Source organism: Melozone crissalis, unplaced genomic scaffold (genome assembly GCF_028551555.1).
Source record: "Melozone crissalis strain CALT ecotype California unplaced genomic scaffold, PUWL_Pcris_2 ptg000054l_1, whole genome shotgun sequence".
NCBI lineage: Eukaryota > Metazoa > Chordata > Aves > Passeriformes > Passerellidae > Melozone > Melozone crissalis.
In genome coordinates, this window is record NW_026535832.1 from 747,752 (window position 1) to 766,069 (window position 18,318).

At 56.5% G+C, this 18,318-nt stretch overlaps 4 protein-coding genes across 4 annotated transcripts in view; 3 read left to right on the top strand and 1 right to left on the bottom strand.

Moving 5' to 3' along the window:
• GATAD2A (GATA zinc finger domain containing 2A) overlaps positions 1 to 18,318 on the top strand; it is an 85,352-nt gene that overhangs the window by 42,667 nt on the left and 24,367 nt on the right. The gene's annotated exons all lie outside the window — the stretch shown is intronic.
• On the bottom strand, positions 3,570 to 9,166 carry ABHD8 (abhydrolase domain containing 8). Its single transcript, XM_054286659.1, has 5 exons — positions 8,937 to 9,166; positions 5,507 to 6,209; positions 4,710 to 4,880; positions 4,150 to 4,366; positions 3,570 to 3,744 (listed from the first exon to the last, which is right to left on the bottom strand). The coding sequence occupies exons 2-5, from the start codon at positions 6,199 to 6,201 to the stop codon at positions 3,595 to 3,597; spliced, it is 1,233 nt and encodes a 410-aa protein (XP_054142634.1). The 5' UTR covers positions 6,202 to 6,209; positions 8,937 to 9,166; the 3' UTR covers positions 3,570 to 3,594.
• On the top strand, positions 10,372 to 10,980 carry MRPL34 (mitochondrial ribosomal protein L34). Its single transcript, XM_054286663.1, has 2 exons — positions 10,372 to 10,448; positions 10,540 to 10,980. The coding sequence occupies exons 1-2, from the start codon at positions 10,372 to 10,374 to the stop codon at positions 10,808 to 10,810; spliced, it is 348 nt and encodes a 115-aa protein (XP_054142638.1). The 3' UTR covers positions 10,811 to 10,980.
• On the top strand, positions 11,508 to 15,375 carry DDA1 (DET1 and DDB1 associated 1). The gene is made up of 5 exons (XM_054286664.1): positions 11,508 to 11,562; positions 12,292 to 12,372; positions 12,703 to 12,754; positions 13,158 to 13,219; positions 13,723 to 15,375. The coding sequence occupies exons 1-5, from the start codon at positions 11,560 to 11,562 to the stop codon at positions 13,831 to 13,833; spliced, it is 309 nt and encodes a 102-aa protein (XP_054142639.1). The 5' UTR covers positions 11,508 to 11,559; the 3' UTR covers positions 13,834 to 15,375.

Genomic DNA, 18,318 nt, shown 5'->3' on the forward strand with positions numbered 1-18,318 from the left:
AATCCCAGACCCCAAAAACCCCGATCATCAAAATCCCTGATCCCAAAAATGCCCTGATCCCAAAAACCTCCATCCCAAAAATCCCTGATCCCAAAATCTCCAATCCCAAAAATCCCCAATCCCAGAAATCCCAAAATCCCTGATCCTAAAATCCCAATCCCCAGAAACCACAATCCCCAAAAATCCCAGACCCGAAAAATCCCTGATCCCAAAAATTCCCAATCTCAAAAACCCCGACCTCTAAAACCCCCCAATTTATTTGTGTTTTTCCAAGGTATTTTATTTTATTTTTCAGCCACCTCTGGAAAAAACATCCCAATTTTTTTTTTTTTGCTTTTTCCATCTATTTTTGAACCTTTTTTTTGGCTCCTTTTCCCTCTCTGGGGTTCCAGCCCATAAATAATAATAAAAACAACATTTTTAAATCATTTTCGCTGACACTTCACCAGCCCTGCCAGAGCCTTTTCATTCTCCAGATGGCGAAAATCCGCCTCAAAATAATAAAAAAAAAGAAAAAAAAAAAAAGGCCCTTAAAAAAAAAAAAAACAGGTCTGGAAATTTTGGTAAATATTTGGTGTTTTTCTTTTTATTTTTCTTTTTTTTTTTTTTTTTTTTTTTTTAATTCTGTCACATGAAGTCGTAAAAGTGGAGCAGATATTTTTTGGGATATTTTTGGGATGTTTTGGGGATATTTTTGGGATATTTTGAGGAAGGTGCCAGGGCTTCATGCCCGCTTTGGGGTGCCCAAGGGTCCCACCTGGTTTGGGGGCAACTGAGGCACGGAAAGAAAAAAATTAAAGAATTAAAGAAAAACTAAACTTTAAGAAACTTTTTTCTTTAAAGATTTAAAGAAAAATTTAACTAAATAAAGAAAGTGGAATGATTATTGAACCTCCCAAATATGCGAAATTCTCAGAGCTCCTCTCCCCAAATTTGGAGATTTTATTCCCAAAAATTTACATATTCATAGGATTACCTAAGAGACTCATGCATATTCATTATGTGGCCCCGCCCACTTCGCTCCGTTTTGGTTGGACTATGAAATTCAAGGAAATCACAAAACCTCGGGCCTGGAACGCCAAATCTGGGAGAGAATTTCCCCAAATCGTTTGGGGAAATATTTCGTTGAAGAAAAGTGGAAAATCTGGGTCGTAATTAAAGCCAGGATTCGATCCCAGACCGGATTTATTTGTGGGGCTGGGGCCTCTCCTGGCCCTGTGTCCCCTCTCCCGGGCCTGTGTCACCTCCAGGTCATGGGGATCGAGGTCCAGTTGATGGCGCTGGGTGTCACTGGGCAGTGTCCACAGTTTGGGGACACCAGGTGGCACTGGGGGCTCTGGACAGTGCCAGGTTGGGGACACTGAGTGGCACCCGTGGCGCTGGTGGCACCGGGCAGTGCCAGTTCTGGCCACTGGAGGGCGCTGAGTGCCTTGGCCCTGCCCCCTGTGTGTGACGTCATCCGCCGTGATTGGCGTCACCCTAAATCCCACACCCCAACCCCAAATCCCCATCCCCGACCCCAAACCCCCCATTTCCAATCCCAAATTCCCATCCCCGATCCCTCATTCCCAATCCCACAGCCCCCAACTCTCCCAGCACAGCCAGTGGGTCCCGGGGCTGTCCCCAGTGCCAGTGGATACTGTCCCTAGTTCCGGGGGGTGCTGTCCCCAATGCCGGTGGGTGCCACCCTTGTCCCCGTGCCCACCCCCAAGCCTGTGGCCGCTGGCTGGGCCCGAGTGGCACCAGGGTGTCCTCGGTGTCCTCGTCCTGCACCGCGCCATGAGCAGCCTGTGGACACCCTCAGCGCCCCAGGGTGACACCAAACACCCCAAGGTGACACCAAACACCCCAAGGTGACACCGAGCGGCCCAAGGTGACACCAAGCACCCCAGGGGTGTGACATTTTTGGGGAACATTCTGATTTTCCCAGTAAATCCTTCCCCGGGAATTTTGGGATCCCGTCCCTGCCCCAGTGCTCCCAGCATGGACCCGGCAGGGCTGGCATGGAGCACGGCTTCACTGGCACGGGCTGGCATTCAGCACAACTTTACTGGGTGCCATGGCACGGGCTGGCATTCAGCACAGCTTTACACGGGTCCTGGCACGGCTGGCATTTAGCACGGCTTTACTGGGTCCTGGCACGGACGCGGCGGTGGCAGCGGGGGTGGCAGCGCGACAGGAATGTGGCTCCCGGAGGGAGGGGACAGAGCTGTGACCCCACAGCCGGTGCGTGGCATTTGGGGGGCGTTGCTGGCGGTTTTGGGGTAAAATTCTCATTATGAGACAGCAGCGGGCGGGGCTGGCACAGGGGGGACACCCTGGGGACATCAGCGGGGACATCGCGGGGTCCCCTGAGCCGCTCGGTGCGGTGCCAGCCCCGTGTGGGGCAGGGGACAGGCTGGGGACAAGGGACAGGGGCGAGGTGTCCGTGGGGTCGGCGCCTTCTTTGGTTTAAATGTCGGGAATTTTGGAGGGGGGGTGGTGAGAGGTGGCAGCTCCTGGCACTGCGGGTGGCACCGGGGACATCCTCGGGGGGCTCCCGGGAATGGGGGGGGGGGGGGGGGTTTGTACAGGAGGGGAGGGATCGGCGGGGATCGGGTGGGGTCGGGTGGGATCGGGTGGTCCGGGATCCCGGGGAACCGGGCGGGAATTATCAGGAATCCCGGGAATCATCACCGGGAATCTGCGGGAATGGGGTCCCGCTGTCCCCCGCTGCTCCAGGGGCGGATCCCGACGACGGAGCCGCGGGAAAGGCCCGGGGCTGGCCCCGAGGGGCTCTGCCCTAAAAGCGCTGCTGGCAGCGGGGACGTGGCCCTGGTGCCACTGGGGACACTCCGGAAATCTTCATCCGCATCATCCTCCTCCTCATGCCAGCAGGAGCCGTCGAACCCGACAAGGAACCCCCAAAATCCAGGCAAATCCCAACGTGGGGGAGCCTCTGGATTCTCCTGAAAACTGCCCCAAAAGTCCCTGCGGGGACCCTCCGCGTCCTCCCGGTGTCCCCGGGTCCTTCCGTGTCCTCCCGGTGTCCCCGGGACTCTCCACATCCTCCCGGTGCCGCTGTGCGCGGGAATGACAACGACGGCGACAAAAAAACCGGGACGGAGCCGCTCCAGTGCCGGGGGTGGCGTGTCCGGAGCTGGGGACCAGCTGTGCCGTGTCCCTGCTGTCCCCAGGGTTTGGGGACCAGCTGTGCCGTGTCCCTGCTGTCCCCCTGCCGTTGGGGACTCGGTGTGACATGTTCGGGGTCCAGGTGTGACATGTCCGGGTTTGGAGACCGGCCGAGCCGTGTCCCCGCAGTCCTGTCGGGGTCGGGGATCGGCTGTGCCGTGTCCCCGAGGTTTGGGGACCGACTGTGACATATCTGGGGTTGGGGACCGGCCGAGCCGTGTCCCCGCTGTCCTGTCGGGGCTGGGGACAGGCTGTGCCGTGTCCCCGCTGTCCCCGGCCCTGGGCACTCGCCGCGCTCCTCTCCCGGCGCTGCCATCGCAGCCCGGGGCTCCTCCTCGCTCGGCCCCGGGCACAACCCGGGCTGGCGGCTGGGCCGAGCCCGCTCCGCGCTCCCAGCCCACTGTCCCCGCGTGTCGCTGGCCCTCATTTGGTGTCGCCGTCGCCGCGGGCCGCGGGCGTGTCGGGCTCCCAGAGGACGAACTCGTGCAGCAGCGTGTTCACCGTGTCGGGGCACTCCAGCATCACCATGTGGCTGCCCTCGTCGATCACCTTCAGGAAGGCGATCAGCAGGATCTGCGGGTGGCCAGCGGCACGGTGAGACCCCTGCCGAGGTGGCACGAGCCCCCAAAAGCCACTCTGTCCCCTCCCTGGCAAGTGGCAGGGCCAGGAAGAGCCCCAGCCCTGCCCCAGCCCTCCAAAGCCACTCTGTCCCCTCCCAGAGAGTGCCCCTGGCAGGGCTTGGAGCACCTTGGGGCGGTGGGAGGTGTCCCCACCCATGACAAAGTGTCCCTGCCCATGTCCCACCCATGTCCCTGCCCATGCCAAGCTGACCCTGCCCATCCCTGTCCCACCCTGACCATGTCCCTCAGGTCACAAGAGGATTTCCCCCTCCCTCCCCAAGGCTCCACAGCACCACCCCCCCCACCCATTTTGGGGGAGTAGAGTCCCCAAACCCATCTCAGAGGTGCCACCTTGTACCTCTGCCATCCTCTGGTCCTCCTCGATGGGCACGAACTTGTCGTGCATGCCGTGCACCAGCAGCACGGGCACGGCCAGCTCGGCATGGTACAGCTCGTCGCCCTCGGGCCAGTACTGCCCGCTCATGGTGGCCCTCAGCACGAAGGACGAGACGTTGAAGGCGTTGCCCTCCTTCAGCAGCTGCTTCTCCTTGGCACCTTGGCGGGCAAAGCCGGCCCTGGCACGGGGGGAGGGGGCTCAGCCCGAAATTCAGCAGTGCCAGGGTGAGCCCCAGTCCTCCAGCTCCCCAAAAGCCACTCTCTCCCCTCCCTCAGAGTGGCACTGCTGGCATGAGCCCCTGAGAGGTGACAGGAGATTCCAGCCCCCCCAGAATCCACCTCCTGTCCCCTCTCTCAGATTGGCAGTGCCAGGATGCCCCCTGAGCGGCACAGGAAGCCCCAGACCCCCAAAAGCCACACTGTGTCCCCTCCCTCGGCAGTGGCAGTGCCAGGCTGACCCGTGGGTGGCACAGGACCCCCTGTGGGTGGCACAGGACCCTGTGGGTGGCAGTGGTGACTCACTTGAGGAAGCTCCAGGCCAGGCAGGGGGACAGGCAGTGCAGCACACACGGGGGCAGGTTGAAGATGGAGCACAGGCTGGGCTCCAGCGCCGTGGGGCCGCCCCCGTTGATCATGATCACCTTGTGCACCAGCTCGGGGTACTCGTGAGCCAGGAACGTGCAGAAGGACACCCTGAAAGGGTTAAAAATAACCACAGAGTGTTGGCTTTCCCTATTTTAATTATTAATTATACTAATTATATTGATTATATTGATTGTGATCGCTTTGTGCACCAGCTCGGGGTACTCGTGCGCCAGGAACGTGCAGAAGGCCACCCTGAGGGGACATTGGGACAGGGTGCCAGCGTGGCAGGGCTCCGTCTCCTTCGTTAGTCTGCACCTAATCAGGAGCCCTAATCCTGGTTTATCCTAATTATAGCCCCTGCCCTTGCACTTCCCTCTCGGGATTAGCTGGACACCGAGATGGTGCCTGCCCCAAGGGCACTCAGGAGCTCTGAATCAGGGGAGAAAGGGGATAAAAATGGGATAAAAATGGGATAAAAAGAATGGGAACCCCAAACTCCTAAAACATGGGGTTTGTGTCCATTCCCATTTTCCAGGATGATCCCAGCCCCTTACCCGTAGGAGCGCCCGATGAGGATGTTCCTTTTCTTGGGAAACACTTGAACAGAACCCAAGGATTCTGGAGCTCCAAAATGGGATAAACATGGGACAAATCACCCAGAATGGGAACCCCAAACCCCTAAAACATGGGGTTTGTGACCATTCCCATTTTCCAGGATGATCCCAGCCCCTTACCCGTAGGAGTGCCCGATGAGGATGTTCCTTTTCTTGGCGTAGCGCTTGAACACGGCCCTCATGTCCTCGGCCAGCGCGTAGAAGGTGTAGGCGGCGGCCACGGGCGGCGCCGAGCTGCAGCCATGCCCCGCCAGGTCCGGCGCCACCACCTCGTAGCCCAGCTTGGAGAAGAACTCCAGCTGCTCCTTCCAGATGTCCAAGGAGCCCCCGACGCCGTGGATGAAGAACAGCACCACGTCCCCGTGCGTGCCCTTGCAGCTGGTGATGCGCTTCTTGCAGTCCACCGTCACCACCCTCTTGGGCTTGCGCTTGCGGCGCTTGGCGGCGGCCCCGGCGAGCTCCGGTGCTCCCGGCTCGCCGTTGGCCTCGGGCGCCGGGCACGGCGGGCACCGCCGCGGGCTGCAGGCGCTCTCGGGGCGCGAGGCCTCGCCCAGGTTCTCGATCAGCAGCTGCCCGTTGCGGTAGAGCGTGATGCGGCGCTGGCAGCGCACGGCGCCGCGCTCGGGGGACGAGCCCGGGAATTCCGGGGGTCCCGGGCGCTCGGGAGCGCTGTGGTGGATGCGCAGGATCCGGCCGGGCTTCACCTCCAGGAAGGTGAAGCCATCGCTGGACTCAACGCTGTCCAGGGGCCCCACGGCGTTGGGGGTCTTGCCCAGCAGGCAGCAGAGGAAGCCGTCGGTGATGCTGGTCAGCATGGTGATGCCTGGGAAAATGGGGGAAATTGGGGGAAAATGGGGAAAAATGGGATTCAGTCCTAATTCCAGCAGAGGAAGCTGTCAGTGATGCTGGTCAGCATGGTGATGCCTGGGAAAATGGGAAAATTGTGGGGAAATGGGGGAAAAATGGGGAAAAATGGGATTCAGTCCTAATTTCAGCAGAGGAAACCGTTGGTGAAGTTGGTCAGCATGGTGATGCCTGGGGAAATGTGGAAAAACATGGGAAAACATGGGAAAACAAGAAGACCACGGGAAAGCACAGAAAAATGTGGAAAACCAGGGAAAAACATGGAAACATGGACGATTCCCCATCCTGCTTTTTTCTGGGTCACATCCCTGTCCCCAAGCCCTGAAGTTTCCATCAAGCCCTTGGAAAAGGGATTTATTCTGGCTGAAAGAAAAAACCTGGGGGAAAAAAAGCCTGTTTGGAAGAGAAAATTCCCTTTTCCCAATAAATGTGGAGCACAGGGAAGTTCCAGCCCTGGGAATTCATTATTTATCCCACAAAGATAAATATTTATCCCATAAAATTGAAATATTTATCCCATTAAATATAAACACGGCTGTGGTCGGAAGCAGCATCCGAGGTGGGAATTAAAATTTAATTAAAATCTGTCCACAAAATAAACTAAGGAATGTGGGGTGTGGGATTATCCAGGCTGTTCCCAAAGCTCGCTGCTGGAGTTGAAATCTTGGGATTTTGGGAATATTCAGGGAAAAGCTGGTGGGAATGGGGGCACAGAGGTTGGGAATGGGTTAATTATGGCGGAGGGAAAACGAACACGGTGAATTATTGATGGCAGCGGGAGGAGAAAGTGGGATACAACACTGATCCTGCAGGGTCCTGATCCCAGATCCCACTGCTGTGGGATCCTGATCCCATTCCTGCACAATCCCAGTTCCCATTCCTGTGGGATCAGAATCCCAATTCCCATTCCTGTGGGATCGGGATCCCAGACCTCATTCCTGCAGGATCCCAGTTCCCATTCTTGCAGGATCAAGATCCTGTTCCAGTGGGATCCCAGTTCCCATTCCTGCAGGATCCTGATCCCATTCTAGTGGGATAGGGATCCCAGTTCCCACTCCTGAATGATCTCAGACCCCATTCCAGCAGGATCCCAGTTCCCATTCCTGCGGGATCCCAGTTCCCTAGATTCCCGGATTCCTGAATCTCCGGATTCCAGATTCCCGGATTCCCCGATTCCCAGATTCCCAAATTCCTGGATCCCCATATCCCAGATCTGCAGATCCCAGGATCCCTGATCCCAGATTCCCGGATCCCCGTCTCCCACTTCCCCCGCGCTCGGTGCCCGGAGCATCCAGGGGGGAAAGGCTGGAACAGGATCCCGAGGGATGCGGGAAGGCGGGAATGGCGCCCGTTGCCATGGAAACGGGATGGTGGGGGGGATTATCCCGACCCGGCTCCTTCCCAGCCCCGCTCCGGCTGCCCGAGGGATCCCGGGAATCTGGGAAATCAGAAATGTGGGAATCCGGGAATCTGGGAAATCAGAAATCTGGGAATCTGGGAATCTGGGAAATCAGAAATGTGGGAGTTCAGGAATCTGGGAATCTGGGAAATCAGAAATGTGGGAATCTGGGAATCCAGGAATCTGGGAATCTGGGAAATCAGAAATGTGGGAATTCAGGAATCTGGGAATCTGGGAAATCAGAAATGTGGGAATCTGGGAATCCGGGGATATGGGAATCTGGGAAATTTGGAATCTGGGAAATCAGGAATCTAGGAATATGGCAATATGGGAATCTGGGGATCTGGAAATTTGGGAATCCTGGAATCGGGGAATTCAGGAATCTAGGAATTCAGGATTTTGGGAATCCAGGATTTTGAGAAATTGAGAATCTGGGAATTTGGGATTTCAGGAATTCAGGATTTGGGGGATTCAATGCCTCTTATGTAAGAGTGGGAATGGAAATGAGGTGGGAATGGCAGGATCTGGCAGAGGGATCCTGGAGCAAGAGAAATCCATCCTTGGGATCCTGCCAAAGGGATCGTGCCACTGGGATTGTGCTGCTGGGATCCTGCCTGGGGATCTGGCCTTGGGATCCTGGCACCGGGGCTGGCACAGGGGACACAGGAATGGCACGGGGGACTCGGGAGCAGGATTAGGAACCAGGATTTGGAATCAGGATTTGGAATCAGGAGCCTTTGGGACCAGGATTTGGGGTCAGGGCTTGGGATCAGAGTCTGGAATCAGGATTTGGGATCAGGCGCTGGAACCAGCACTGGAACCAGCCCAGCCTCTCCCTCCACCTCGGGCAGGTTTTCCCAAAATTCCGGCCGAAATTCCAGCGGGATCAGACCCCCCTCCCCCCCAGCAATCCATCCCCGCCGTTGCATCACGAGGGGAGGAAAGAAGGAATGAAGGAATGAAGGAAGGAAGGAATGAAGGAATGAAGGAATGAAGGAAGAACGGAAGGAATGAAGGAAGGAGGGAAGGAATGAAGGAAGCTTTTCCCCGAGTTGGTTTTCCAGGATAATTTCCTCCTTCCCCCGCTCCCTGGCGCACCTGCACAAATCCGGGTTTTTCCCGGCTCCTCTCTGCCCCACAACATCCCAACCCCCCTCGCATCCCAGATTTTGGTTTTCCCGACGGGAAAAATTCCCGCATTTTTGGGTCATCCCCCCCCCTCCCCAGCAGCACCTCGGGCGCCAGGACATTCCCGCAGCCCAGCGGGGGGAAAAAAGCGCCGCTCACCTCATCGATGGCCCAGGGGCTCCGGGGATGCGGGAGGAGGGAAAAATCCTGGGATTGCGCAGGATTCCCGCTGCAAATCCTGGAATTGCGCAGGATTCCCGCTGCAAATCCTGGAATTCGGCAAAATTCCCGGTGCAAATCTTGGAATTGCGCCGAGTTCCCCGTGCAAATCCTGGAATTCCGCAGAATTCCCGGTGGGGAGGCGGAGCAGGGCGGTGAAAATCCCGATTTTTTTTCCCCCGGCGTTTTTGGGGGGGCGGGAGGGAGCGAATTCCTTCAGCCCCCCCCGAAAATTCCCCAAAATGCCCCAAATTGCCCAAACGGCCCCGAGTGCCGCCCGTGCCCGCTCCGGGGGCGCTCCGGGCTCGTCCTTGGAGCGGTCGCCATGGAAAAGGCAAAGCCCGAAGAGCTCCGGAGGGGCGGGACCGCGGCTGATGGACAGCGACAGAGGCGACAGGGATGGGGACAGCGACAGGGATGGGGACAGGGATGGGAACAGCGACTGGGATGGGGACAGCGACAGGGACTGCGGCTGATGGACAGGGATGGTGACAGGGACAGGGACGGGGATGGGCACAGGGACAGGAGGGGACAGGGACAGAGGTGGCATTTGGGATGGGGTGCTGACACTGTGGTGCTTTTTGGGATGGCAAAGGGGGCGAGTGTGGCAGTGCCATGGGCAGTGCCATGAGGCCGGCAGTGCCACAAACATGGCAGCGCCACCAACGTGTCACATGTGTGGTAGTGCCATGAATATGGCAGTGTCCCAAACCCATCAGTGCCACCAAGGTGTCGCAGGTGTGGCAATGCCAGGGGTGTGGCAGTGCCACCCCCAGGAGGCTAAACACCAAACCAAGGCTGAGTTTTGGGTTTATTTTCCCAGATTTTGGGCTTGGGGAGGGTTGAGCCACATCCCCTCATTCCTGCTGGGCCACAAAAACCAGGAGGGAAAAATCCTGGAGCTGCTTCTGCTCTTGGGCTGGGATTGATCACAAAAAGGAAAATCCTGAAATTATCTGGCTTGGAAGGACCTGAAATCCCACCCAGTCCCATCTTGGACCATCCCAGGCTGGTTCCACCTTTCCTTGGACATTCCAGGGCTGGAGCAGCTCAGCTGCTCTGGGAATTCCTTCCCAAAATCCTCCCCCCCGCCCCAAATCTCCCTTTTCCCATCCCAAATCCACTCCCTGGCTCCTGTCCCTCCATCCCTTGTCCCAGATCCCTCTCCAGCTCTCATGGAGCCCTTCCAGGCACTGGGAGTGGCTTCGTGGCCCTATCGCGACATCCTGGGGGACAACCGACAGCCCCCGAGGCGACAAGGCCGCAGTGGCGCCGTTGCCATGGTAACTCCTCATGACCTCCCCCAAGACGACTACAACCACCATCAGGCCTTGCGGCGCAGCGCCGGCTGTGATTGGCTGGAAGGACGGAGCCAATGAGAAGCGGCGTTATTGGCGGGCGGAGCAAAATGGCGGCGCTGGGTCTGGTGTGGGCGCGGGCCGGGGGCCGCAGGTACTGGGCGGGGAAATCTCAACTTTAAAATTCTAAATTTATCCTTTATTTCCTTCTCCTCACTCCTTTTTCTGCTTTAATTTCCACCAAGCTTTTCCCTGCTGCGAGGTTTTCCTTTCCCGCTGCTCCCAAACGCTCCGGAGCCTCTTCCCGGGACTTCCAACGCCGCCGTTCTGTGCCGCGTCCCGGCCCCAGCATGGAATTTCCGACAAATCCGTGGAAAATCCCGGGGGAACGAGTACCAGCCCAACAACTGGAAGCGGAAGAAGACTCACGGCTGGATCAAACGGATCAGCACTCCCGGCGGGGTCGCCGTGATCCTGCGGCGGATGCTGAAGGGCAGGAAATCCCTGAGCCACTGAGGGAACCCCGGAATTCTCCGGGAATTCTTCTCCAGGAATTCGGGATGACCCCGCCGGGCCCTAGAGGAGGTGCCCAGCCCTGCTGGCCCTGTCACACCGTGCCTCTGAGGGGTTTGGGGCGCGGCTGTTCCTTCGGTTGTTAAATTATTCTCACGTTTTGCGTGTGTTTATTCCAAGTTTTTTAAATTTTGTTTGTTTATAAACGTGGGAATGCGGAATGTGCTGAAATCCCAGCGTGTCTCCTGCGTTAATTAGGGTGGGGAATTTAACGAGGAGGGGGAATCTGGCGCGTACCAGGGCAGATATTTGGGAAAGTTGGGGGTGCGGAATTAGGGGTGGAATTCAGGTTTTCTTAACTTAGCAGCGCCTCTGCCCCATCCTCTGGGCTCCTGATTCCAGCATCACCTCTGGGATGGGATATAGGGAAGGAATTCTCCTCTTTTTCCAGCGTCGCTAATGAGCCGGCACTTAATGAGCCGCCCCTTAATTGAAGAGCGGACACGCCGCTCAAACTACAGCTCCCAGCACGCCCCGCGCCACGCTCCATCCGGGTCCTCCCGCACTGTACCCGCCCCGCCTTTCCGGGCGGGCACTTCCTGCCTTAACTCAACCCTCCCGTCGATGATTGACAGGCGCGGCGCCCAATAGAAACGCAGTGTTCCGGGGCGCGGGCCAATCGGCGCGCGCGAGGCGGGCGGCCATGACAGTGGGCGGGCCGGGGCGGCTCCTCCCGGCTGGTGGCGGCGAAGATGGTACGTGAGCCCCCCGCCGCAATGGCGGCCCCGCGCCGACCTCGGTGGCCCGGCCGCGGCTTCCGGGCCCCGCCGCATCGCCCGCGGCCTTCCCGGTAGCGCAGCGGCGGCGCCGCCGCCGCTTCCGGCCTGTAGGGCCCGCGCCCGCCGCGGCCTGGGCGGAGGTGGCGGGGCTGAGGGGGTGTGAGGGGTTCCCGCCCTCAGGGGTGGCGTTGAGGGGAGCCTCGGGCAGGGTGCGGGGGATTTGGGGGTGAGGGGAGAGCCAGGGCGGGGTTTGGGGGCTTTGGGGAGCCCCAGGGCGGGGTTTGGAGTGAGGGGAACCCCAGGGCGGGGTTTGGGGGATTTGGGGAGTCCTAGGGTGGGGTTTGGGCTGGGAGTGAGGTTGGAGCACCCCAATATGGGTGGGGGCACCCTCAGGGAGGGCCGAACCATTTCTTTTGGGTGAGGGGTAACTTAAAGTTGGGCAGAACCATTTGTTTTATCGGGGGGTTTAGGGATCGCCCTAAAGTTGGGTTGAACCATTTGTTTATGGGAGGGCTTAGGCGTCACAGCCTTGGGATCACCCTGGGAATTTTATCTGGGGAAGGAAAGTTTGGAGCTGCCTAAATCCCGGGAATTTCCCCTCAGGCCCTGGAGTTTGGGGTCGGTTAGACAGACACCAATCCCTGGGGTTCCCTGGGCTGTCCTTGCCCGTTCCCTGAGGGATTTTTGGGAATTGTGGCTCCCCAGGCAGATTTCCTGAAGGGGCTCCCGGTGTACAACAAGAGCAACTTCAGCAGGTTCCATGCGGATTCTGTCTGCAAGGCTTCCGTGAGTGCTCCGGGGCCCCATTCCTTAATCCTGGAATTCCCTAATCCTGCAGTTCCCCAATCCCGGAATTCCCCAGTCACGCAATTCCCAAATCCTGGAATTCCCCAGCCCAGTCTTCCCAGATCCTGGAATTCCTTAATCCCGGCATTCTCATATCCCAGAGTTCTCCAATCCCAGAATTCCCCTATCCCAGAGTTCCCCAGTCCTGGTATTTCCCATCCTTGAATTCCCAAATCCTAGAATTCCCCATCCCAGCGTTCCCCAATCCCGGAATTCCCAAATCCCCCATTCCCATCCCGTCCCTGAGTCTCTCTCTCGTTCCCGTTCCAGAACCGCCGGCCCTCGGTGTATTTGCCCACCAGAGAATTCCCCTCGGAACAGAGTGAGTCCTGCTGGGAAAATCCCGATTTTTATCGGCTCCACCAGGGACATCCCACAGTCCCAGCTCCCCCTCTTTATTCCCAATATTCCCTCTCTTAATTCCCAATATTCCCTCTCTTTATTCCCAGCTTCCCCCTCTTAATTCCCAATATTCCCTCTTTTAATTCCCAGTATACCCCTTTTTATTCCCATTTTCCCCCTTTTAATTCCCAGTTTTCCCTTTATTTATTCACAATATTCCCCCTTTTAATTCCCAATTCCCCCTGTAATTACTCCTATTTTCCTCTTTATTTATTCCCATTTTTCCCCTCCAACAATTCCCAATTTTTCCTCCCTCCTTACGCATTGAAATCCTCCTAAAACCTGACATTTTTTTCTCTGTTTTTCCTTGGAATTATTCGCAGTTATCGTGACAGAGAAGACAAACATCCTCCTGCGCTACCTCCACCAGCAGTGGGACAAAAAGGTGACATTTGGGATCCAAATTTCCCAGTTTTTCTGGGAATTTGGGATGGATTCATTCCAGGAGTCATTCCTGTATGAATGGTGAATGTGGGAATTCCAGGCAGGAAATCCTGGGGTGGTTCTGGCCCTGGAAATGAGGGGAAATTGGGATTGAGGGAGGTTGTGGTTGGGAATTTGGGAGTGGTTGGGTTTGGGAATTTGGGATTGGAAATGGTTGAGATGTGGGAATGTTGAGAATGGGAATACTCGGGAGTGGGAATGTTGGGATTTGGGAATATGGGGATTTGGGAATCCCAGCATGTGGGAACACTGGGGATCCCCATGCTGGGAGTCTGCCCTGGAATTCCCTGGGAATTGGCCTTGGAATTCCCTGGAACCCCCTAAAATTCCCTGAAAACCCCTAAAATCCTCTGGAATCCCCCTGGAACCCCTGAAATTCCCCAGAACCCCCCTGGAATCCCCCGGTCCCCCCGGCGTTGCCGCTGACGTGCGGCGCTGTTGCAGAATGCGGCCAAGAAGCGCGAGCAAGAGCAGGGCGAGCTCGAGGGCGAGAACTCGGCCCCGCCGCGCAAAATCGCCCGGACCGGCAGCCAGGACATGACCGAGGACACTTAGAGCACCCCGGAGCTGGGAGTTCCCACGGCCCCTCCAGCTGCTTCTGCCTCCCGCACCCCTCCCCTGACCCGCTGGGAATTCCCAGGATCCGCCCTATTTATTTGGGATTTGCCTCGTGCCTGGTTTTTGGTTTGTATTTATGGGGTTTTTATGGAGAGGGAGAATTGTTCGTCCTTAGGGGCCCTAATTCCCAAAATTCCTGGTTTTTCTGGGGTATCCCAGAATTCCTAATTCCCCAAAATTCCCCCTTTTCCTGAGATTCCTGGGATTTGCTCCTGAGATCTCCCAGGTGAGCTCATTTCCAAAAATCCCCTTTTCCTGGGATTTATTCCCTTCCCAAAATTCCCTTTTTTCCTGGGATTCCTCAGATCTGCTCCTTGTGAAATTCCAGGACAACTCCCCCCCTTTTTTTTTCCCCCCAAAATTCCACTTCTTTTGGGATTCTTGGGATCTACTCCCTGTGACACCCCAGAATTCCTCATTCCCAAAACCCCACTTTTTCTGGGATCTCCTCCCTTCCCAAAAGTCCCCTTTTCCCAGGATTCCTCACATCCCCTCCCTGTAAAATTCCAGGATTTTTTTTCCCTTCACGTCCCCCTGGAGAAATTCCCAGGAATCCTTTGGATATTCCCAACCCAACCACAACTGTGAGGCCTTTCCCATTTTTCCAGAAAATTCCCAGCCCCTTCCCAGGCTCCGATCATGGCTGGAGCCGATCCCTGGGTATTTGGAACCCCGGGATTTTTTTGGGGCTGGATCCACAGAATTTTTTTCCCCACATTCTGGAAAAGCCGGGAGCGTCGATCCTTAAATCCCAATTTTCTCCCGGGAATTACTGGATCCTGTCCGAGGGATCACTCGGAATTCCCAGGACTGGGAGCAGCCCCACATCTGGGAGAATCCTGGCTGGAATTCCAGGAATCCAGGATGGAATCTAGGATCTGGGCTGGAATTTGCGATCTGGGTTGGAAGAATCCAGGCTGGAATTCTGGGAATCCAGGCTGGAATTCCAGAATCCAGGCGGGAAATCCGGGAATCCAGGATGTAATTTGGGATCTGGGCTGGAATTCAGGAATCCAAGGTGGAATTCAGGATCTGGGCTGGAAGAATCCAGGATGGAATTCAGGAATCCAGGATGGAAGAATCCAGGCTGGAATTCCGGGAATGCAGAGCCCATCCCATGCTGCCCAAATCCTTGGGATTGAGACAATTCCCAGCCGCCTTTCCGGGACCATCCCGAGGCTCAGGATCCAGGAGAACTTCGGGAAAGGACTGGATGATCCCAAAATCCCAGCTGCTTTTCCGTGAGGAGCTGATTCCCGCAGGAATCCCGGAATTCGGGGCCTTTCTCCCTCCCTCCCCTTGCTGGGAACCCCACAGGATTTTTCCAGGAGATTTCCAGGATCAGTTCCCAGCTCTGACTCTGGGAGGGTTCCTGCCGCCCCTTGTCCCGGAAAATCCCGGATCCACCCTTGGAATTCCGGGCTGGGAAGGGCCAAAACTCCTCCAGAAGCTCGGGAGGAGCAGGACACAGCTCCGGTCGGAATTCCCGGAATTTGGGACTGGAGTTCAATCCAGAACTTTGGCTCTGCCTCCGTTTTCCCCAATTTTTTTGTTTTGTTTTGTTTTGATTTGGTTGGTTGGTTTTTTTATGGAAGCGACTTTGGAATTCCTGGAATGCAGTGTTGGGGGGGTGGGGGGAGGGGAAGGACAAGCGGAATTCCCGGGATTTTGGTTTGGTTTGGGATTTCCAGCTGGAGAACTCCGGGAGGAGCCGGATTTGAGGAATCTCTGGGAGGAATTCCGGGGGTTCCAGGAGAGGAGGGCGGATCCCGGGGTTCCCGAGGCTCGGGAATGTTGTTCCATTAAAGAGTTGGCACTTCCTGCTGGAATTCCCGAATTTCTTCCCCCTGGGAAAGGGCGATGGGAGCCTGGGGAGTGGGGATTTATCCCGGGAAAAACGGGTGGGAAATTCTGGGGGAAGGGTTGGGATTGGCCGGAGCTGGGCGGGTTTGGGATCGCCGGAGGGATTTGGGGTCCCCCTTCCCCCTCTCCTCCAGCTCATTCCCAGCTTTGCCTGGAATTCCTGGAGCTCTGCCTCCCCCTTCCCTTGATCCCATTCAGGAAATCTTCTGGAAAATTCCCAGAAAATTCCCCTCCTGCCTCTTCCTGGTGCCTTCCCACCTGGAATTCCCAAACTCCACCATTTTTCTGGCATTTTTTGCCCAGTTCCCACCTCTTCCTCCTCATCCCGGGATTTTCTGTGTCCTGCAGCTCCCAAATCCCAGGATTCCCTCCCTGGACACCTCCAGGGCTTGGAATTCCTGGAATTCCCAGAGCCAAATCCTGAATTTTTTGGAATTTTTCCACCCAATTTTGTCCCTTCCCAAACCCTAGGAAGCTCTGTCATTCCCAGCTCCAGGATTTTCCCTTCAAATCCTTCCATTTCCACCCAAAATCTGGGATTACAGAGCTGGAAAAACCTGGATTTTCCCAAAATTCCTGCTAAAATCCCAGATATCCACTGGAATTCTTTTTCCAGTAATTTCCAACAATTCCACATTTTTATCAAAAAGAAATTAATGGGATTTCAAGGATTTAATCGGATTTTTCCATCCCTTCCTTTCCTGGCTCCTCGGAATATTTGGATCTCATTTTCCAGACGTTGGGAATGCTGCTCCAGATCCTGGAGCCTAATTCAAATTTTCAAAAATGCAAATGAGATGCAAATGAGCTGTCGAAATAAATTTCTTTTTTATTGCGGATTTTACAAAAATAAATTAAAAATAAATAAATTAAACCCCCCTCCCCCCTCCCTTTCCTTCCTTTCCTGGAATTCCCATGGAATTCACACTCCAAGGAAAAAAAATCAAAGGAAAAACCATTCCTGAATTTTTCCCTCCTCCAAAATTCCAGAGATTTTTTTGTTGGTTTTTTGGGAAAGGGATGAAAATTCCCCAGATTTGGGGCTTTTCCCTCTGGGAATTCTCCACTCCAGAGGGAAATGGGATCAAAGCCATTCCCGGGGATTTTTGGGGAAATCCCGTGGGATGAGGGAGGGAGGAGGAGCCGGAGCCTCCTGGAATTCCCAACTTTCCTGGGATTTGCCCCAGGATCTCTCCAGGACATTCCAGGCCAGGGCAGGGGCGGGGATTGGGATCCTCCTGCATCCACGTTCCCAAGTCTCCTTCCCAAATTCCCAACTCTCCTTCCCTGTTCCCAGATCCCCAAATCCCCAACCCCAAATCTCCATCCCCAATCCAAAATTCCATCGCCAATTCCCAAATCTCCACCCCCATTGCCAAACTCTATCCCTAATCCCAGTTTCCATCCCCAATTCCCAAATTTTCCTTCCCAGTCTCCATCCCTGATCCCACCGGGGTTTTTCCCACCCCGGAGTGGGAACACGGAGCTTTTCCCTTTGGGAATCCCGGATTTTCCTGCCCTTATTGCTCTGGAAAATGGCTTCGATTTGGGATCCCAAAAAAAGCCCCCAAACCCCAAAATTCCATGGATTCTTCGCAAGAGGAGGGGGGAAAAAAACCCGAAAAAAATTCCAACCTGATTTTTGGGAAGAGGGAACAGGAGGGGGCTTGGGACCACTTCCCCCCCTCCCCCCCTTTTCCCAGCTTTTCCCTCTTTTCCCAGATTTTTCCCTTTGGGAATGGATGTCCTCAAGTGCCACCAACCCCGCGAAGCGAAGCAGGGAAAGGAGGGAGCGCATTCCCAGCATGGATCCCGCTGGAATCCAGGGAATCCCGGGAATCTGGGAAATCCAGGAATTCCTTCCCGCGGCAGCAGCGAAGCGGCTCCCACCCCCTCCCGCATTGTCCCCCCCCCCGTGTCCTCTCCTTGTCCCGCCCTTTATTGCGACAGAATTCCAGGGAATTCGGAGCTGGAGCCGGGAATGTCCCGCTGGGGTTTGGGGTTTGGGAGAAGCGGCACCGGCGGCGGGATCGGGGTTGGGATTTAGTGCAAGAAACGCTGCCCATGCACGGCATTCCCGGGAAATGCGCCCCATTCCCGGCTGGAAAACTCCCGGGAAGGATCTCCGGGATTTGGGATTGGGATCCACGGTTGGGATCCGGGATCCAGGCGGGGGGAGCGGGCGGAGCAGGGTGGAGGCACGGCTGAGTCGGGCTCGTCCCGGGGATCCCGGGAATTCCAGGAGCGGGATGCGGCTCCCGGGGATCCAAAGGCTGGAGGAAACGGAGTGTGGGAGAGTTTGGGATGCTCCAAAACCCGGGATCACTGCCCCCGGTGCCCATGGGAACCGGGATCACTGCCCCCGGTGAGCCCAGGAAGCTTCAGGATGCTCCAGCCGCACCGGGATGTTCCGGCCGCACCGGGATAACTCGCGCCGTGCCCCCGGTACCGGGATTCGCCGCCCCGCCGCTCTCAGGCCTCCCCCGCCGTCCCCCCGCGGCTCCCGGGGCGATGGCGGCGACTTCGCGCGGCGGGGCCGGGGGGACCCGGGGGGACACA